Raw genomic sequence first — 19,350 nt, 5'->3', positions numbered from 1 at the left:
ATTTTACCATGAGTTTTTATCACACTTGTGATCACTACCGTGACACGATGAAAGCCTCCGTCTCCAGTCTTCATAATCTTTTTTGAATTATTTTACCTTAAATTTACATTTACAAAGTGAGTGCATTCTGTATTTAAAAAAATAACAACTGTAAGTATTTCTTTAGTTTCTGTTGAATCTTTGGAGCATGACAAGCATGAGTTTCACATCCACCTATTATCTAATGCTTCTGACAGTTGGATGGATGATGCCTCAGAGGCATGGCACCCAAGCTGTGCATGTTTAATCTTGGAAAAAATGTACTCATATTAATGATGCAACGCCAAAGTAACTGAACACAATCACGAGGTGTGGAGAAAATGAAATGTTCCATCCATTGGAACTGCCTGTTGCTAGGAGACCACTGAAACGATCCAAGTTTACCTCACATCGCCTACACTGCAAGAGGACAGGAGGGAGTTTGGGTCGAATGCAAGTGAAAGTGATGTTTTTGTTTATTATAATATTACTGCAAAATTACATTAACATACATTTATATAACATTTGAGCATTAAATAATGTTGGACTCTTTTTACCAACTAAGTTTTACTGACATAGCTAGATTGGATTCTGTCTGGATGACAAAAAAAAACATCAAATAAACTGATTATGGCCTTGAAGTGGTTCGTCTTATCGATGGTTATTTACTCACAATCTTCAGTCCAGATGAACCGATTACAGGCTCATAAAATAATAGAATGGCACACATGCAAACACATGCAACCCCTGCACAGACAATCCTCTGGACTGGATTCAAACCTAGAAACATGTTTCTCTAAGGTGATGTTGCAAAATCACGCCACCTGTTGCATAAACATACATTACATGTACACATATTTTAATCAGGGCAGTCCTTAATCACCCTTACCTGTTAAATAAGGTTTTTCTTTTTTCTGATAAAGTGATTTTTAATGGCTGCACACAAAGACACGTGACTCACAACAGCTTTGAGAACTTTGTCTTTAATTAAAGGTCACAGTTGTGCTTCTCTCCAAGAATGAAACATCTTCTGATCATGTTTTTATCAACAAAGGAACTGATTATTTAAAAAAAAGGTCATGACATTTTCCACCAAACTGACAAGGACTGTACATTTGTACACAGAAAGTAGAAAAACACGGCCACCTGTGGAAAACATTTATTGCCATAAGGTGCCATACAGAAAAAATGGAGCAGGAACTTCATACTATTGACAGTCCTTTATGAACAACAGTTTCCACCCTAAAAACTGTTGTTCATAGACATTGATCAGTCGATATTATTGGCAGGAGTGTCGCAGTCCCGTTAACTGATTAAGAAAGACATTAAATAGTTTAATGGCACAACTGAACCTGGTCTATGAGTTAAAAGCATACGAGTGTTTATTTCACCTCGTGCATAAATACTTTAGTCATGATCTCTGCTTTGACTCAGACTCTTCTCTTATGTGACTCATTGTCTTTTTTTTACTGCCTTCCAAGCTGATTTTGTTGGAATAAAAAAACACTGTTGATTATAGAAGAAGTGGATCGATTATCTCTGCTCTGGATCCAACAGATCTACTGTCCAACAAATCAGGAGGATCTAAGCCATGTTTTGCACAATGAATGAAGTTCATATCCAATAATTTCTTTGTGTAAATAACTTTAATAGACCTTAAACCCAATATTTATGCTATTAGTACATTTCTGAAATTTGTGGCATAAGCAAAGATGGAGGAACCGCACCATAAGGCCACAGTGGAATGCGATGCGGCGGTCTGATGTGTGAGGAGGTGGGGGTGAGGATGTACGCAGGGATGAAATGTCCACATATCTTAGAAGATGACCTAGTTTCTCCTTTAGTTACCTCAGATGAATGTAGTTTATTCTGCCTAGATACACAGACATTCTACCGGCTAATCAATGCTGACACTTGTGCATCTTCAAGTCTTTTCCGCTTTTCAACTTTATCCTTTATCTCCGTCCTTTGCGTGTGAGGCATTATGAGAGGGGGTTGTGGGTTCGAGGCAGCAACACAGAGATCACCGTGCAAACGGACAGCAGAGACGTAACAGCTGCCGGGTAATAGCCAGCGCTCGCCGCTAGGATGAAAAGAGAAAATAAGGTAAACTTTATTGATCCCACATAGAGGAAATTCACAAAGAAAATATAATCAATAATATCTATCAAGATACACCAAACAGATTTTAAAAACAGTTTCGGACTGTGCATCAATGAAGTTGGGCCGTCATCTCATGCGACAACATCTTCCAGATATGGTGCCAATTATGAGGCAGTGGATTACTGCCCTAATCAATACTTTTATATTCAGGGAAAATAAATAATAATAAAAAAACATGCTTCAGCATCACATATAGAGAAATATAGGTCACATACTGTGCATGGATGGCGTTGACATCTAACCACTATCGCCATTATTTATCTTCCTCCCAAACATTTATCACAAAGCGTTCTGTTCTCTGTACAGAATATCAGCGTCAGGGTCTAATTTTAGACTCTGGCAGCTACATTAGCTCACAGCTGATAAATGGCTCCATGTAAAGCAGCTCAGATCACAACAGTACTTTAGCAGAACAATCACAAGAGACAATGTGATTGGCTGTTAGGGTTACTTTTGTGTCATGTCCATATCTAACCATAAGCTAAATTGGGTGCTCCCATCGAGCAGCATTATTTAAACAGCATGTGAATAAACGATGAACTGTTGAGTGAAAATGGGTCAGAACCACTTCAATAAATTAAATTTAAGGAGATTATTTTCTCTGGCTGGTACCAGTATAGACTTACCAGTGGAGAAGAAGAGTTTAATTAACTCTGAATATGAAATATCTCTGTGTACCATGTGTGAAAATGAAGCATGGCAAGAACCTTGGCAACATTCTCTATAATCCAAAGTGCATTTAATTGAGAAACACTTAACACATTTGAAACAGTTTGTCCTTTGATTGCAGAAATGGGTCAATTGAAAAAAAAAATTAGAACCTGCAGCGACTAATTTGTGATTTATGACCCGATTTTTTGACAAACAGTCGATGACACCAGTTTTCATTCAGTTGTTGTGTTTCTGGACCATGAAACATGTGTGGCATTAAGAGGTAGCTTGATACAAGTTTTTAGATTTTTTTTTTTCCACTTAGTAAAATGACAAATATAAAACACTGATAGTGAACAGGAACAAGCCAAGAAGATGAAGAAAAAACTCCCTGAAAATTAGCCTCTCCGGGTCTGAGATCATCAGACTGGAAGCATTTTTCTGATAATTTATGTAAATTAAATCTATTTGTTGGCAAAAAATGTAATCAAATTTAAACAATTATAACTGAAAATCTCTTCATGCCTTGCATGTTTCATGCACATCTACTGATGTCTGCTTCTTACCGCGGCAGCTTTTCCCATCTCTTTGGAGCATCCCAGTCACGCAGCTGCAGATGGGCCCAGTTGTCCTACTGGTGCAGATTTGTTCACAGCCTCCATTGTCCTCCTCGCACCAGTCTGATTCTAAAGGAGAAGACACAAAGAGTCATGGAAATCCTCTGGAAAATGCTTGAAAGGGTTTTGGTTGAACTATTTAGTGATTTTACTGAACAAGAACAGGAACATTTACACCTTAAATCCTTCTGGACATTCTGAAATGGGTTAAATGTGATTTTATATTTCTAATCAGAGAAAAAACAAAACAAAACAAAACAAGGTAGGTCAGCTTAAAATCTGATACCTCACTCACCTCTCCTTCTGATTGGTCCAACAGTCAGTATGTGCTGTTTATGCTCCCCTTCCTCTGAGTACATCCTCCTCTTGTGTGGACAGTTCTGATTGAATAGAGTATTTCCATTAACACAGCGGCTGATATTTGATCAATGCTTTTAATTGGGATGAAGGTTTTTTTCTCCAGGTTCTCACCACTTTGCAGGCGTTTGTTTCGGAGTCACACAGGGAAACATCGCAGTGGAGGTGGACCTCATCGTAATCCCCTATGAATTTGAAAACGGTGACGTGGAAGCGGCAGGTGAGCGACACGCCGTTCTCCGCCATGCCGATGGTGTTATCCTTAATGTTAGGACACCTAGAGTGAGGCAGACGCACACGAGAGGTGTTAATGGGTGTGGAGGTTGATTTGGGGTATATTTTATGCAGTTATCCATCAGCCACCACCACCTCCATGAAAGCAGCTGCTGCTATGTTCAGTTCTGGTGTAGAACTTAGGTTGAAAGAATTTTTAATAGCAATGCAGTCAGGTTAATTGTATTAGATAAGAAGATCAATTACCTACATCCACCTTCATTCACACACACACACACACACACACACACACACACACACACACACACACACACACACACACACACACACACACACACACACACACACACACACACACACACTCACACGCACGCACACACATACACAAATTTTAATGGGTTTTTGCCCCTCCATGAATGTCTGTGAAAATTGGTTTGGCTATTTTTAATGAACTCTGAGAAAAGTTGAAAAATTCCAAATTCCTTGAAATGTTAAGAAAAGTTGTTCCTGGCATTAGCCATTAATGAGAAAATTTTTTTTTTAAAAATCCACGACACACAAAACTAATTTTAAGCTGTGTTGTGTTCTTGACACCAAAGTAATAATTTCATGGATTACATAGACGCCGGTGACGTTTCCTCGCCTACCCTCTCTCGATGATGATGTAACGGAGTCGGTCGCTGCTGTAGCGGGACGGCGTGGCCCAGCACATGTTCACAATGAGGATGAGTTGGTTTTCATCCGCCCCCTCCACAAACACCCCCACGAAGAGGATGTCTCGTGTGCTGAGGACCACCTCCCCCTCCCTGTAAGGATGGCGGTATGAGGAGTTCTTGTAGAGCGCCATCTTGGTAATGAAGTTCCCCTCCTGGGTCGGTAAAGTGAGGTTGATCACACTAAAGAAAAATAAGTTTTATTTGATGCCTTATTTGACTTACAGACGTAATTGTATTGTCTTTTCTATTCAGTTGGTTTATGTGCAACAAAATACTTTTCCAGAGTGCAAAATTCTACTATAATCCAACCTCAGCATGGGCTTGAGGACCGTCTCCAGGGAGATCTTCAGGTCCAGTTCGTAGGCGCAGGAAAACTCCACATTAATGGTCTTGTCTCTGGTGATGACATTCCCTGTGTTGTTCACGCTCTCTATCCACACGGTGTTCTTGTACATGATGTGGGTGCCATTCGACTGCCAGAGCAGAAACAGAGATGGGAAGTCAGGCTATTGGAACGGCATCAGATAAAACCAACAGTGTCTTTAGTAAGATGAGTTAGAATGAGAACGTAATTAGAAGAAGTGTAGGACTATATGGATAAGGGTAACATGTTGGAATACAAAGCAGTTCCCCTCATTTTCCCGTAGCTATGAAGACGTCCCAGCTTTCTACTAGGGACATGTAAGGAAATACATTTTTCAGCCATTTTTTCCATTTATATTTTAATGCAGCAAATTTAAATCACGGCGTTTTTCTTGGCTTAGATTGGAGGCAGAGTATCAAGGATAGAGGTATTATTTTGAGCAGGACTTCTAAAATTATAAAGAAATTTGCTGAACCAAACTTTCGAATGGCATTCTTAAAAGCCCAGTGTTCAAAGAAGTTTGGGAGAATTCCAGAATTCACTCATTAAACTGGTTTGTCGAAAAAGCCAGTATGAAAGGAACCTGACCTGTACGATGGATCCACAGTGGCCCTTGGTGTTGTTGATGCGGAAGGAGATGAAGTCCTCTCCTTCGATGCCCGAGCAGTGTTCATCATTGATCCTGACGTCCTCTCGTTCAAAGCCCAGCTGGAAGAGTTTACACTTGGAGATGGAAACCTCCATCTGAGCATGTTTACAGATCACCTCCGCCTGGATGATGTCATCATCTGCTGCCAGAGACACAGAGGAAGCAGTGTATTATTATTATTACTTTATTATTATTATTATTATTATTATTATTATTATTATTATTATTATTATTATTATTATTAGTATTATTATTATAATAATAATAATATTATTATTACTATTTATATGAATATCTGTATTTCATTTTCTGGTTATTTTAATTCTTTCATTGGTAGTTTGTATGGTATGTGTTTGTTTTGGTTTGATTGAGTATAACTTCGATTGATTATTGATTGTTGTCAAGATGTATGTCATGTCTTTTTGCAAAATTACAGTATATTACATTTAAGTACCATCACATATAGGTTCTGAATGTGTGGGATGCCCTTGAATGCATCATGAAATCTGAAAGCACAATCACATTAAGCCATACGGTGTATTACAGATTTCAGTGTTTTCATGCACCATAAAATCTAAGAAGCATCACTGAATGACACCAAAATGCACTTGGCATAAATTTCAGAGCTAAATAACTAATACAACACTTTAGGGGTAATACATGTTGGAACCTCACCTCCAATGCTGGTGGGTAACTCTGGGCAGCCACACAGGTCGCCTCCGTTCTCCAGCTCACAAGTGAAGTTTGTGCAAATCTCTCCTGCACAGGGGTCATAGATCCATTCTGCTAAAGACAGGTCCACACACAATGTTAGCTGTCACACAAATTACTACTCCGTTTAATTAGAACGCACATTCAGGATGCTGTCAAACCAACTACATTATGGGCAATGTCATTCATCGGTGAAGGTGCGTGAAAGCCGATCTTGACTGACATCACATGCAGATGTTGCAGAGCTACATTCTTCCATAATGGATATATAATCAGCAGAGCATATTTAAGAATGTGACTGGCAGCCCAGGGAACCTAAGGCTTATGCTTGTAGCTGTGGCGGCGCCCTTACAGCAGTTCTCTTGGGCGATCCACTTGGTGGTGAGGGTTCCCAGGGAGCGGCAGGCCTCAGCGTAAGCCGCCAGGGAGCCGCACACCTGAGCCTTGCGGTGATTGTAACAGCCGTCCAGGTAACAGGACTGGTAGAAGGGTCGAGGATCCAGGAGGCCATGGCACGGCTGGAAGAAACCCTTCAACTGGGTGAGCTTCTGACAGGCGTCTTCCCCTTGGAGGGCCACCACAGCGGTGTTGTCGCAGGACTGAGCCAGAGCCACGTACTGAGTTTCATCACAACTAGAGAAATTATAAATGGCATTTGAATTTTATATTGTGGGTATGATCTCCATTTATTTAAATGCATCTTTAAGCCTCACCCACCTGTTCTGCATACCGTTGGTCTTCCAGCTCTGGGCCAGCTCCAGGGCACTGACAGCTGGCTTTCCCCTGGAGGTGATGTAATCATCGCTGGGGTCGCCATTGAAATTCCCACAGAGGCCACACACCTTGTTCTGAAGACGCTGACCCATGGTGATGCTGAGGGTGTTGAAGTGGTTGTAGCGAACCTGGATGTCCTGGGGTGTGTCGATAACAATGAAACCTTCAGATGTGGACAGACGTGTCATCAGTCCGGTGAGAAACGGCACCGATACCGGTGTGCCGTTGACCTGTGACCATAGAGGAGACAGCAATGTTGACAAATTAAAACACACATTCCCAATATCACAAAACCCTTTAATTAAATTCATTTTCTGCTTTTCTGCTCTCATCATAATGTAAACACTGTAGGATTTTAATTCCTGTTGTGACTAAAAGTGATTAAAAAAAAAAGGCTTTTTTTTTCAGTATCAAGTAATAGGATATATGTATATATATCATCATTTAATATGAAAATGGCACATTATTGGCTTTGGATAATTATTTTTATGAAATACATTATCTAGAATGGTGCAAAAGTACTAGTTAAATTTTAATAATGATTAAAGTGAACCCATTCCACTGCAGATTTGACAAAAGTGAACTTGTGTTTTGGGGTTAATGAGACTCCAGGTCGTCCCATCTCTGAAACCTGCGATCAGGTCACGTTTATCACCAATGATGGTATCAGGAGAATTAAATGAGCATATTTTACGGACACTGAAGAGCTCGTCATGACACTAAATGTCATTGAGGTACCAATTATTGCCAGTGGGCTTGCCGCACGTGAGACTCTTAACCTTTAATGGTGTGTGGGCTCAGAATTGTAAGTCAAGGATATTACACTAATGGGATCTTGTGTGTTTATGATCACACACATGTGAACTCATTATGGAGATAGAGGAGCTCGATGTAACCGATTTCCTCAGTGATGAAAGTAGAGGGAGTAGTCAAAGAAGAACAGGATATAACCGATAAGAAAGAAGGCATTTCAAAGCAAACATTACAATTTTGAGATGATCCTGTAATGTCTCAGAGTTCTGGTGAATCTGACCTGAACCCCTTCTCACTGTTCTCTCCAGGCGGTTTAAAAAAGAGCTCACTCTGTTCAGGAAGACTCATCACGAGCCAAAGTTGAATGCAATATGCCGGTCATTAGCTGCCTGTTCAAAGGATGAATTAGAAGAGCTCTTTAAACAAATAGTGGCAATTGATCAACTGGACTACGAGAATATTTTCAAGTCTTCAGGCAAGTAAAGGGATATTTGGATTAAATCTGTTATTCGGTGTCTTGAAGGTTTCATAAAGGCATCTTTGAAGGCAAGCTGGCAGACACAGCCAACAGGAAGTTAAGCCGGCTATATAAAATCAAGATAATAACTCCATCAAAGTGAGTCTATGCAGCATTTGAAAGAAGATATAACCAAAACCTCCTCTTTGCTTAAAGCTGTCTGCTTATTATTCAGCAAAAGCTGCAAAGGCCTACTTGACAGCTGTGTTCACTGTTTGTTTGCCTTTGGTTGTTTTAGGTTAAAAAAACCCTACAAATCTAAGTTGTATTGATCTCGAGAAAAAGAATAATCAGAAATATATGGTCGTGACAGATAGACTGTTTAAGGTTAAATGTGTCCATTTCTGAAGTTGACTGGAGTTTGTTTCCAAAAAAGAACTGATCCATTCCAGACTAATTATAAAGTAATTGAGCTTAAAGTCCTACAAATGCCAGTATTTTTCTCACCTTGACTGTGCTGCCAGAGATGAGTATGTTCTCCTCATTGATATAAAGGTAGACGTGTGAAATGGTGGTGAGGTTGGGTGTGCTCCATTTATCAAAGTTAGCAATGAGCTGGAAAGAGAGGTCGGGCAGCTTGTGACAGTTTGTGGACAAGACAAAGGAACAGGAGGCTGGCAGCCGCAGTGATGCCCCATCGAAGGTCCTGAAAACTCCACCTCCGGACGCAACGCAGTGCTGGGAGCGCCGTGCGAAGCAGCCCCGGACGCCGTATCGTAGGGTGCACTCTTCCTCTGCCTTACAGCGTCTGGGGTCACACTGGATCAGGTTGCGTCCGATGCACTGGCAGCGTTTGGTGCAGTCACTGTTCCAAAACAGCTGTTTGGGCTGAAGTGAAGGAAAAGGCTCCAGTTAAATCACTGATGATGTGATTGACAGAAAGTATTTTATACATTATCATAGTTTATTGAAGCAGAAATATTGTGTAAAATTTTCACAATTTAATTTTTTGACTAAGACTATGTTAGTGTCTAGTCACTGCTTGTCTTGTGGTTTGCAGCCAGAAACTCATTTATCCTTTGCAAAGGAGGACAAAAGGAAACTTTATTTTTTAGACTGAATCTGAAAACTACATTTCACTGTTAATAAATGGAATAATGAGCCAAAGGAGCTCAAACTTCGAACATATTTCGTAGCTGTTTCTTGCAAAATTTCTAATGTTTCCACTCTACCTCTAAGCCTGGTTTAGTGTTTAGAAATATCAGCTTTATTATATGATTGTCCTGATGAGCACCATACATTTATCTAATGTAATGCTTGATTTGAGACTGACCTCAAAGTACTTGCCATCAGTGTAGCAGCCGCAGTTTTGAGGCAGGATGCAGCTCTTCCCATTGAGTACGTAGCCCTGGTCGCACTGGCAGCCCTCCACACAGTCCTGGTTACAGTCCCTCTGGCCGCGGGCTGGCGCACACTGGGGCGGGCAGACCGACACACAGCTGGAATAATGGCTGTTGGGGGGACAGGTCTGGACTGGAAGCAGACAGACCAGTAAAGAATTAGCAAACCATCGTTGTGAACACATGGGTCACATGTCATATTTAAGGGTTCTCTGAGGTAAAAAGTAGAAGTGGATTAAGTAAGGACTTTATAGTTTGGCACACATTTGACACCCCAAGTACTCAGTGCCCATGAGATTCCCACTCATGATCACTCATCTCACTCTTTTTCCACAATTCTTGCAAAAACTGCAGACTGTATAAACGGACTGAGTCGATTCGACAAGGCGGTGGATTCTAGGTGTGACCCAAAACACAGAAATGAAAGAAAATCAAAGAGGCTAGCAGTAGTTCTGCAGCAAAATCAGAGAAGTAGAAAACAGCTCTCGTGCAGAAATGAGGACAACATGCAGACTTCACTGAAATATTCCCAGGTCCACAGGTGGACTTGTTAACCCAGGCCCTTCTGGCTGTGAAGCAACAGCGCCACCCACTAGTTCCACCCAGGATACGACCTTGAAAATAGCCTTCAAACAATGTGGTCGAGATCACAATTTGTTCCATTTTTAAGAAGTGGAGGAAGATTTGCAAACAACCTGGTCAAACAATTGTGAAACTATCTTTGCTTTGATGAAACTGACATAAGATTTGCACTCACCACATGGAGTATCACTCCTCCAGCCCGTAACAGGCACTCCTTGGGTCTGACATGTGCCAGCGTATATCTGCAGCCAATTACAGATTGTATCCTGAGATCCTTGGTCCAAACAAGCGTCCTGCAAGCAGCTTTGGTAAAAGAATGATGGTGCCACCTTACTGTGGCAACGTGCAAACACACCTCCACGATCCATCAGCAGCCCACACATCCTCACTGCCTCAGGGTCCACAAACACGTAGAGTCCATCTCCAATGTGGAAACGTATGCCGGTGTTCGCTCCGTTTGCATCATCAACAGCACCAATGTTCGCGTTGGCATCGCCCACAATAAGAGGTTCATCATTATGTGCGCTTTTGTCTTCAAGGCCACAGTGTGGGCAGGAGTCCCCACATCCTACTTGGCAGAAGGTGTCCCTCTCTGCCCAGTCCATGCCCCAGTCAGTGGAGGTAAGGGTGGGTGGGAATAAGGGGACGCCGTGGCAGAGGCCACAGGAAGAGCTGTAGAGGTCACGTGGCAAAGTCAGCAGCAGGAGGGTGTTCCAATCGAAGGCCACTTTGAGGCCAAAATCTGTCTCCAGTATCAGCTGCATCCCCATGGTGAAGATGTTGATCTTTGCTGAACCCAGTTTCAGAGGAAGGTACAAACGCTCCTTATTCACCTGGAGAGAGATTCAATAAAACTGTTCTAGTAAGAACGGGTCTTATGGGACAAAAAAACACATTCCTACAGAAGCAATTTTTTTACACCAAGTCACTGATTCTAATCCAGCTCAATGCCTGTTTTTTATAGTATGTGAGGAAAACCAGGTTTTGAATTTATATCATTAAGACTCACTGAAAGAGTTTCTATGTCGCTCTCATATACTTTAATTTTAGCGGAGCAGCTGAAACAGAGAGAAAGAGAAAAAGTGTGTGTGTGTGTGTGTGTGTGTGTGTGTGTGTGTGTGTGTGTGTGTGTGTGTGTGTGTGTGTCTGTGCGTGTGTGTGCAATTTGTGTTATGTGTGTCATTTCTCAGATCTTTTAGTGGGTTTGTGAACCTGGTCCAAATGTCGATCAGGCCCGGAGTTTTGTCTGAGCCAAATCCAACTTGATAAAAGATGACCATTGAAATTAGATCCACTTTGAGCCAATCAAAAGAAATTCACTCTCTGCCTGGTTATTCTATCGGCTTGATCATAAAAAATATCCTCACAGAAACAACAACCTTTGACCTTTGTGTGTTATGATTTGAACATTGTTGTAAACCACATTTCAAGTATTCACTGACAACATGTCATCATGACTTTGATTCATTTACTGTTATTCTTGTCTGTGCACTCACCGTGACAGTGTTTTTGTAGCTTCTAGAAACTTCAATCTCATATTCGTAGACCTCCAGCACAAACCCCCGGACCCAAATAGCTTGGCTCGTGTCCCTTTCCTCATTACGTGCAGACAATTTAAATTGCGGAGAAGTTCCACTAATAGCCGTGGGGTCATTGTTCTCTGTCCCACAGTAGCTGGTGGCCATCCTAAGAGGACAAGAGCTCTGCAGCTCAAACGGTTTACCACCAAATGGCAGAAAATGTCCATAACCAGCTGCCACACAAAGGGTCTCGGTTCGTGCTTGACAGAAATACAAGCCATCAGTCTCCTGACAGTACTCCTCAAGCTGACAGGGTGCAAGCTGACAGTATACACTGTTGTCAGTTCCATTGCAGTAGCAACGCTCCCTGCACTCCCAGTCTGTCCAGAAAGTTTGATTTGTTGCCAGGTGGCGCCCGTGGCTCATGCAGCCGCAATCGTGGCGTGCCACACACAGGCCATCGAGCAACGCAAAGCCTTCCTCGCACTGACATCCCTCCTGGCACGGCAGAGGGCACGGCTCCACGGGTTCATCCAAGTTGGTGCAGGTTAGAGGGCAAGCACTGGTGCACTCTTCAAAATGACTGTTCATTGGACAGGGAAGAGCTGGGGCAAAAGACGGAGGCAAGAAACAGCAAGTGAGAAACAGAAAAGCTACTCCACACAATAACAGATAGAATTTTACAGATAATGTAATATGTAGGGTTGGATTGAGACTGCTTGAACGTACCACTAATATATTGGATCCCATTGGAGACCAAATATGTGGCAAAGTGTAAAAATTTGTTTTGAAAGCAGCGCTGCGACATAATTCACAACTTTACTTCACGTTGATACTTCTTTTATAACTTGTATTGGTTAAAGATGATATAACAAGGATTTCCTTTCTCACTAGAATATTTCTGTTAAAATCTGCTTCAAAGATGAATAATTGTCACAAAATACAAGATACTTTACAACCTTCACCAACAATGTTGCTTTTATTAGTTTTGTTGCTTGTTGCTCAGAAATTCTGAATAGATGTTTTTTGGAGGATTCTTTCCCACTATGGAATAGATTAGAATATGATCCAAATGCATTAAATTATAGGTCTCAATGGAAATTTGCCGTTGTGACAAAAAAATGAAAGAAAATTATCTTTTGAAGTACTATTAATTCATATAATAAGTGTAATTCCAAATTCTATGCATAGTCTGATCATCATTAGACATCATTCTGAGGCCCCATCCACACGATGACGGAACTTTTTGAAAACGCAACTTTTTTGTTGCAGTTACGCCTTCCGTCTACACGGCAACGTAGATATCCGGAACAAAAATGCAACCAAGGTGGATTTTTTTGAAAACGCTGGGTCTGCGTTGTCATGTGGACAGTCTCTCCTGTCGTTCTCGGAGTTGTTCTGCTTATACACGTGTTGATAAACTCACTGATGCGTTTACGTGTGGACGGAGATTTTTTTGAAAATGCTGTCGTGTGGATGCGAATCGTTTACGATGCGTTTTCAAAAAATTGCGGCATCGTGTGGACGGGGCCTGAGTGTCAACCATCCATCCAGCCATTCGTCCATCTTTTTGGAGACAAGATCATTGTAATTGTCTTATTTTTAGCCACCATTCTGCCTTAGGGGTCACAGGTGTTTCCCATCATATTCCAGCTGGCTATGAGCAAAATGCGGGGTATGCTCTAGATGCAGTGCCAGCGCATTGCAGGGCCATACAAAAGACAAACAACCACTTACGCACACACTCTCACCTACGGACAATTTGGAGTGCTCAGTTCACCTAAATTGTATGTTTTTGGAGGTGGGAAGAAACCGGCAAATCGGAATAAACTCACACAGACATGGGGAGAACATACAAACTGCAAAGAAAGGAATCAAACCCTGAACCTTCTTGCTGCAAGGCCACCGTTCCTCCTAACACTGATGATGTTTTTATTTAATTCTCCACCAAAATATCAGCCTGTTCCTTTATTATTAAGATAAATCTACTTACGGCAGTTGGTAGTGCTCCTCCAGGAAGCAAGGCCTACTTGAGCATCTTGACAGGCAGTGGCGTAAGCTTGCAGTGATGAACACAAGGCGGAACGATTCCCCTCCTTTACACACATGTTATACAAGCAGTTCCTAAAGAATGGGGAGGGGTTGACCACTGTATGGCATGCCAGAAATGTACTGTTTCCCGGGTCATTGATATTTCCACACATCCATGGACTCTGGTAGACACGCAGGCCTGTGCACATTCGATAGAGGTCATCGCAATCCCCATTACAGGTGAGGTCATCAGCAATAGACTGCCAGACCTCTGTGAACTGCTCAGTAGACTCCGCCAAACGTCCATTTGGAAGGCGAAGGTCATCAGTGGAGTTGCCATTGAAGAGGCCACATAGCCCACAAGTTACGTTGTAGAAAAGGGTGGAGAGGGAGATGTTGAGGAAACCCTGGCGTGTGTAGTGGACTCGCAGCAGACCGTGAGACTCTACCACCGTAGCGTTGCCAGGCGCTCTGTAGATCATCATTGTTTCCATCGGATGGACATAGGGGAGGCCCACAGGTTCACCGTTCACCTAAAATGAATAAAGATGTCAGCAGCTGAAAACAGATGACAGAAAGCATGGAATACGCCAAGGATACAATTCATTGAAGAAAAATTATTCACATTGTACTCATTAATATTCAATAGTTTTTGAATTTTTCACCCTCATCTAAAAAAGATCTCAACAAAATGAGACAAAACAAACCATTGAAATGAAATGAAACAGAGACAAAACCGCTTCCTAAAATGTAAAAGACCCCGCTCATGAAAAGAAATGGAAAACAGTTTTTAATTATGCTCTGGAAGTGAACATGATGGATGGAGTGGACTAACCGATGGATGGGATGAATGAAACCCATTCATTTATCCCCTCCCTTACTTTATTTGTGGTGGGGAATAAAAAGGTTTGTGCTTTATGGGTGAAAAAACTCACCTTTACTGTATCGAAATCTGTTCCTCCCATCTGAGCTTCTAGATTAGCCACTATCACCACCACTGGCCTTTTCCAGGAGGGCCCTTTGTTCATCAGCTGCCTGCCTATCTTTACTTCCACCATTGAGCCGTTAGCTGGTATTGGACCACACAGCTTCAGAAGGTAGTACGAACTGTCAGCTGGGAACAGCAGAGAGGTGCCATCAAAGGTGGATGTCACTGAGTTCTGGGTGACTGAGCACACTCCCTCCCTTTGTGGGTAGCAACCGAGCAACCCTACCTCCGCTACACACACTTCACCCTCCTTACAGGACTCATTGAAACAGGAGACTTCCCCAGCAGGCCCACAGTTGCAGTGGAGGGTACATTCACCTTCTTCGCCAGTGGGACCTGCCCAGAAAGTGTTATTAAGAGGGTAGTAGAGGCCGTTATGCTCACAGCCACAGTCTTCAAACTGTACACAATGGCTGCCGCTGAGAACGTAGCCTTCGTCACACTGACAGCCTTCAGTGCAAGGGTGAGCACAATATAGTGGAGCGGTGAGGTCCGAGCAGGAGGCCGGGCAGGCACTTGTGCACACTTCATAGTGACTGAACTCTGGACATGACAAAGCTGAGAACCAATAGGAGAAGAGATACAGTATGTTACACAAAGATCTTAAGTTAAGTTGAACAGTCTTTGCCAACTCAATACAGTGAATCTCACCGCAGAAAGTGCGTGATCTCCAAGCTCTTATTGTGACGCCAAGGGCCTGGCATGCCAAGGCATAGGCCTGTATGGCCTGGCAGAGTGTGGTAATGTTATCCCTGTTGCTGCACATGTCATATACACAGCTATACACAAAGGCTGTAGGGTCCACCACAGCTCTACAATCCCTAAAAGGGCCATCGGTTTTGTTGATGAGACCACAGTAGTCTGAGCGGAAGTAGAAAGCTTCTGTAAGAGGGTCACACACAGTGCAGTTTTGGGTGCAACCATCTGAACACCTCCAGTCTGTGTCCTCTGCTCGCCAGCTGCCTCCTAACTCGACTACGCTCTCTGCAAGAGAGCCATCAGGAAGCACTGGATCATCAGCAGGGTCATCATTATAGTTACCACAGAGGCCACAAGTATTGTTGAAGTACGAACTCGGCAGGGAAATAGATGCGTAGTGTTGGCCATCATAGGTTACCAAGAGTCCAAAGTCTGTCTCTAAAGCAACAGCAACTCCAGACTGGTATACCCTGATAGCACCAAGCTGGAGCTGGACTGGTAAAGTCTTCCTCAGACCGTCCACCTACAGAAATGAATAGAAGACAAATGTGTTCTTTTGTTTTGTGTTGTACGCTTGATTTTGAGTATTGTGACAAAAGCAATAAAGGCACATCCAGGAGCTAATTTGTGATGCCCAACCCAAATCCCTCTCCCAAATGGAACTGCAACCAAAAAATGTGTGCCAAACAGTATTTTCCTACATCAAGGCCTGTTAGATTGTCACCTGGACTCTTCCAAAACTGCCTTTGGGTAACATGACTCGATGACCATACACCTCCACTGTAACATCTCTAAGCCAAGACACAGAGGTGGCTCCACGGTTCTCATTTTTTGCCTCCACACTGAAGTAAGGTAGTCCAGCAACCTCCCAGCAGGGCCGAGCCAGCAGGTAGGAACAAGTTCCTTGGAAGTGATAGAGGAAGCCATCAAAGGTGTGGTAATGGGGGTCTCCGAAGACCACACAAGTGCTGGTGCGGATCGGCTGGCAGTAAAAGGCCCCCTCCTGTTGTTCGCAGGTCTCCAGCTGCCCACATGGAGCCTCCAGGCAATGCACCTCATTGTCAACGTCAAGGCAGCGGCATCGCTGTGAACACTGATCAGACAACCAGAAGATTTCCCCACGTCTATAGTACCGCCCTGCAGAGGATGTAGGAAACAAGAGGAATTTTAACTGGAGCTCTGCAACTTGTGGCTTCTTAGCAACAGATACACCTGTTTGAACTTGCCATTATAGCTGCAGCCATTGGCGGGATCTATCAATTCGGTATCGACTCGAAAGAGCCATCGCCCAGGAACATTGACATTGGTTGTCTGTTCAATATTCACAACATCGTTTGACCGAGATCCTGGCAGGTTGAAGAAGTGACCAATGTCTCCACCATTGAAACCTGACTGGAAAGGGGAAAGGTGTGAGGGATGTGAGGTGAAATGTTTCCTGTATTATTTTCTCACCATTTTTGTGACAACCATTGTTGTCACAAAAAGTCCATAAGACATTGTGAAATGATCCAAAGGACATTGTGAGAATACCTGAGCTGTTGTCCCACCCAGTCCTGTTAAAGGGTCTCCACCACTGGCTGTTCCCGTGCTCCATGTGATTTCTCCATAATTGAACATACTGAAGAATGCCGTACCATCTGAGATTAGTACAGTTTGGAACGTGTTCACCTTTCAATCAAATCAAATGATTAAAAAAGATTTACAAAGAGAAAACAGGATCCTCAGCAGATCACATACATTCATAAACCCCAAATTAAATTAAAAGTATTAGATAGTCAGTACATGCTCCAGCATATCACTCAGTTTCATGGTGATCTATCAGGTACTTTATGCACAACTGATGTCCAAGTTGGGGAGGGAAAAAGCAGAAAAAAAGTCCTGAATCTTCTCTTTGAATCTATCACTATTTCATTGTATGTATGTAAGAGAAAAACTGAAATACAAAAAACAAATCACCAAAAAGGCTTACTGGGCTACTAGTGAGGTAGGTTTAGGATACTTACCTACCTAGTTTAGCTCAAAGATGAGAAGCAGAGGAATTCGAGTTACATCTCAAGGAGGACAAAGTCATGCTAAGTTAAAAATGTTAAAATGTGCAAAAGACATGAAATGTAACAGCTTGGTAAATATTTTTAAAGCAACCAAAATTAGCAACTTACTTAGCTTTCTGCTAAGGTAGGCTAATCATGTCAAAACTCTCCCTCTCTCTCTCAAAACTCTCACTTTCGCAAATATTCCTTAGAAAACTGAGGATTAACAAACACTATCATCCTAAAACAAAACATTTAATCTTTACCGGGGTTGTCTGACTGCCTCCATAGAAAGTGACTTGGTGCCATGTTGCAATAAAAACCCATGTGGCTGTGAAGGTCTGAATGTTCTTGAAGTACTTTCTGACATCTTGTGTTGCCCTTTCCAGAATTTCAGGATCGGTGGATTCTCTGTAGTACACATCTCCACGGATGCCATTGTGAACATCTGCCCAAAGTGGAGCGATGAATGATCTACTGTCACTCAGTGGAAACGCTTCTGGTGTGAACTGGCTAACCTGTACATTGAAGCTGATCACACCATTGTTGTTAACCTGTGAACAGCAAGGACAGGAATACAATTTCAGGTTTTTATATTTTCTTCATTAAATTTCTTCAATATTGACATGCTATGCCTTTTTGTGCAGTAATAAAAGTTGAGAGCTTACATAGATTGAACGGTAGGGAACATTGAAAAAGACGAAATTAATGAGTAAAGTAATTTCAGGAGAACTTCCATCATCCATCTTTGGGGTCTCTAGATCCCTGTGACTGGGTCCATATGGGTACAAGATATCCTGATTACTACCTAAAAAGAGAATAATTCATAAAAACTCTTTACTTTTATTTTAATTCAACTACAAAAAACAAACATAAGAACTAAAATGGATGCTGTTTTTTGCCCTTTCCTTTAATATTTGTGTGAGTAATACCTCGTGTTTGCACAAAGACACCGATGAGGTGGAGCAGAATGACTGGACAGCCTGGCCTGACCATCCTAAACACAAGAGAAGATGATCATGAGATGAGAAATGGCATCAGCAGCTTGCTTAGTTTTATCAATACTCCTCCACAACTTTTTACATTGAGCAACCCCACGTGAGCAACCATCACATTATTGCCTTAAAGCTAAACAAAATGCCATCAGATATGAGTCATGGGGCGACTTCTTATAAACAAGACCATTATAGAAAAGTAGAGAGAAGAGAAAGCCATCAAAAACCACGTCACACCACTTCTTTAAGATCAGGCTCCCAGGTCTCCCCTGAGAAACCCTGAAAAGGCCCTATTATGAATGCCGGAACAATGTGTCAGGATCACATTTGCCTTACAGTCCCATGTGAGCAGCAGCACCGGACGACGGAACTCAGTGCCTTTAATCCCTGCAGGTGACCAGACTGGCCCTTCAGCATCTCTATGTCTGAAGCAGCGAGGCTGTTAGGACCTAATTACCTCTTGTGTTTGGGAGCAATTCATGCCTTGTTGGCTAAAGAGACAGGAGCATCAACACTGGGCACTAATGGCTTTGAGTGAGTAGGTTTGAATCGCTCAGGTCCCTGCTGTGGCCCTTTGGGGCTGTTCGGTACATGACTTGGCAAGGTTCCCACTGACAAAGTAGAATTTATAGCCAAGATGA

General features: G+C 42.3%; 1 protein-coding gene across 1 annotated transcript; it reads right to left on the bottom strand.

Annotated features, from left to right (window-relative positions):
* Positions 1-1,156: 1,156 nt before the first annotated feature.
* Positions 1,157-18,710, bottom strand: tecta (tectorin alpha). The gene is made up of 23 exons (XM_068331533.1): positions 18,647-18,710; positions 18,383-18,522; positions 17,981-18,268; positions 17,215-17,352; positions 16,911-17,076; positions 16,409-16,821; positions 15,637-16,207; positions 14,933-15,543; positions 13,960-14,530; positions 11,943-12,571; positions 10,622-11,279; positions 9,798-9,997; positions 8,972-9,352; positions 7,198-7,484; positions 6,833-7,113; positions 6,445-6,555; positions 5,709-5,911; positions 5,066-5,229; positions 4,688-4,936; positions 3,921-4,083; positions 3,745-3,829; positions 3,399-3,518; positions 1,157-2,101 (listed from the first exon to the last, which is right to left on the bottom strand). Exons 1-23 carry the CDS (start codon positions 18,708-18,710, stop codon positions 2,001-2,003), a joined length of 6,594 nt encoding a protein of 2,197 aa, XP_068187634.1. The 3' UTR covers positions 1,157-2,000.
* Positions 18,711-19,350: the final 640 nt, after the last annotated feature.

The sequence above is a fragment of the Antennarius striatus genome, chromosome 13, assembly GCF_040054535.1.
Source record: "Antennarius striatus isolate MH-2024 chromosome 13, ASM4005453v1, whole genome shotgun sequence".
NCBI lineage: Eukaryota > Metazoa > Chordata > Actinopteri > Lophiiformes > Antennariidae > Antennarius > Antennarius striatus.
The sequence above is the reverse complement of the archived record's forward strand: the minus strand, read 5'-3'. Positions and strand labels throughout refer to the sequence as shown.